The following is a 1738-nucleotide window of genomic DNA, read 5'->3' on the forward strand; positions in this document are numbered from 1 at the left end:
GCGCAAGGCTTTATTAATTTTGTTCGCAGAACTTTTGCTTATCACAGCCTAAAGAAATCGAGATAAATTTATACATATATATGGGTCAATCCGTGCCAAATCGACCAAGGGTTGGGAAGTTCTGCTAAAGGAAAAAATAAATTTTTTTTCGGAATATCACTTGAATTTTGCAAATTATTACAAAAATCTTTCTGGTCTCGTTTTAGAGGTGATATATGGGGCTAAACAAAAAATTCGTATTTAAAAAAAGCTGAAAAGAAAAAAGTTAAAGAATTTGAAAACTAAAAAATCGTGAAAGCAAAAACTCATACAAATTTTTGGCTCTTAAAAGATCCTAAATCTTTCAATTGTTTTTTTAAAATATGTGTTTTTTAAAATATGTGTTGAAAATTAAGGATGTGTGATTAATCGAACAAGCTGATTAATCGCAACCTGATTAATTAACTAATCAAAATAATAATCACTTTTGATGAATCGAAGGGATTCTTTTCTCAACTAATTTCATTATGATTAATCAAAATGTAATTAATTTTATTAATCAGAAAACTGAATAATCGCTAAACATCTTTTTAATATAAAAAAAAATTATAGTCATATGTATGCATATGTATATCGTCACCTGAAATGCAAAAAGACGTAACAAACATCATCGTTGAAATGCAAAAAGTCATAACTAATAAAAAATTCAAAATTCATTTTTTGATTTATATGATGGATTTCATCAAATTACAACTCCCCACATCATTTTATGAAAAAATAATAATTAAAATATTAGTTACGACTTCTAATCAGGATTATAATTAATCAATAATTTATTTAATCGATTAATCGCACATCCCCATTCTAAATTAAAAATAAATTTAATTTAATTAAATATTGTTTACCACAACTTTACTTAGAGAAATGTGTCAAAGTTCAAAAATTCATATTTAAAAATAATCTTGAAAATTCCAGGATCTTTTAAGATCAATTGGAGGTGTTGTATAAACAAAAGTGAGCCAAAAATGTTTAAACGTGTTTGCTTTTACGATTTTTTTTTAATTTAAAATTTTGCATCACTTGAGTTCAAACAAGTGTGGAAGACTTATCTTTCGATCACCAGCAAACAAGGTAAAACATCCTGTATGCAATGAATTATGCTTTCCTTCAAGTTCATTGCATACTTTAGGTATGCGTCTAAGAGAAGCGTATTTCACACTTCACGAAAAAGGTTACCTGTACAAAACTCTACAACAAAGAAAAGAAATAACGAAAACACAATAAACCACAAAATCGATTTACATTTATTATCCTTTCGCCAAAACCACAATTCCAAAACAATTTGTGTAGTTTATGTTGTTACAATTTATGTATAGATATGTAAAATAGATGATACTTAAATACGAATTAAAGCATCAGATAACAACAAATAAAAAAAATGTTATTTAGAAAAATAAAAGAACGTCAAAAAATATGTTTTACGCCTTTTAACTTTTTAAATTCCACCAAATGTATTTTGGCGCCCAAAACTCGTTCAGTCCACCTCTTCAATTGTCGGCCCACCAGCAGCGCCACCAGCACCGGGACCACCACCAGCTGCATTTGGTGGTGGTGGTGGTGGTGGTGCGCCACCTTGGTACAAACGCGTTATAATTGGGCTACAAATGTGCTCCAATTCCTTCTGTTTATACTCGAACTCATCCTTCTCCGCATGCTGGTTGGTATCCAACCATGTGATAGTCTCATTACATTTCTGCAA

The 1738-nt window shown here is 29.9% G+C and overlaps 1 protein-coding gene across 1 annotated transcript; it reads right to left on the bottom strand.

Moving 5' to 3' along the window:
• Positions 1-1360: 1360 nt before the first annotated feature.
• Positions 1361-1732, bottom strand: LOC118755218 (heat shock 70 kDa protein cognate 4-like; the record flags this gene model as incomplete). The annotated part of the gene is made up of 1 exon (XM_036490067.1): positions 1361-1732. A coding segment is annotated over one exon (219 nt), but the record flags the coding sequence as incomplete, so codon positions are not given.
• Positions 1733-1738: the final 6 nt, after the last annotated feature.

This window comes from Rhagoletis pomonella, unplaced genomic scaffold, assembly GCF_013731165.1.
Source record: "Rhagoletis pomonella isolate Grant_MI unplaced genomic scaffold, Rhpom_1.0 Rhpom_scaffold_05649, whole genome shotgun sequence".
NCBI lineage: Eukaryota > Metazoa > Arthropoda > Insecta > Diptera > Tephritidae > Rhagoletis > Rhagoletis pomonella.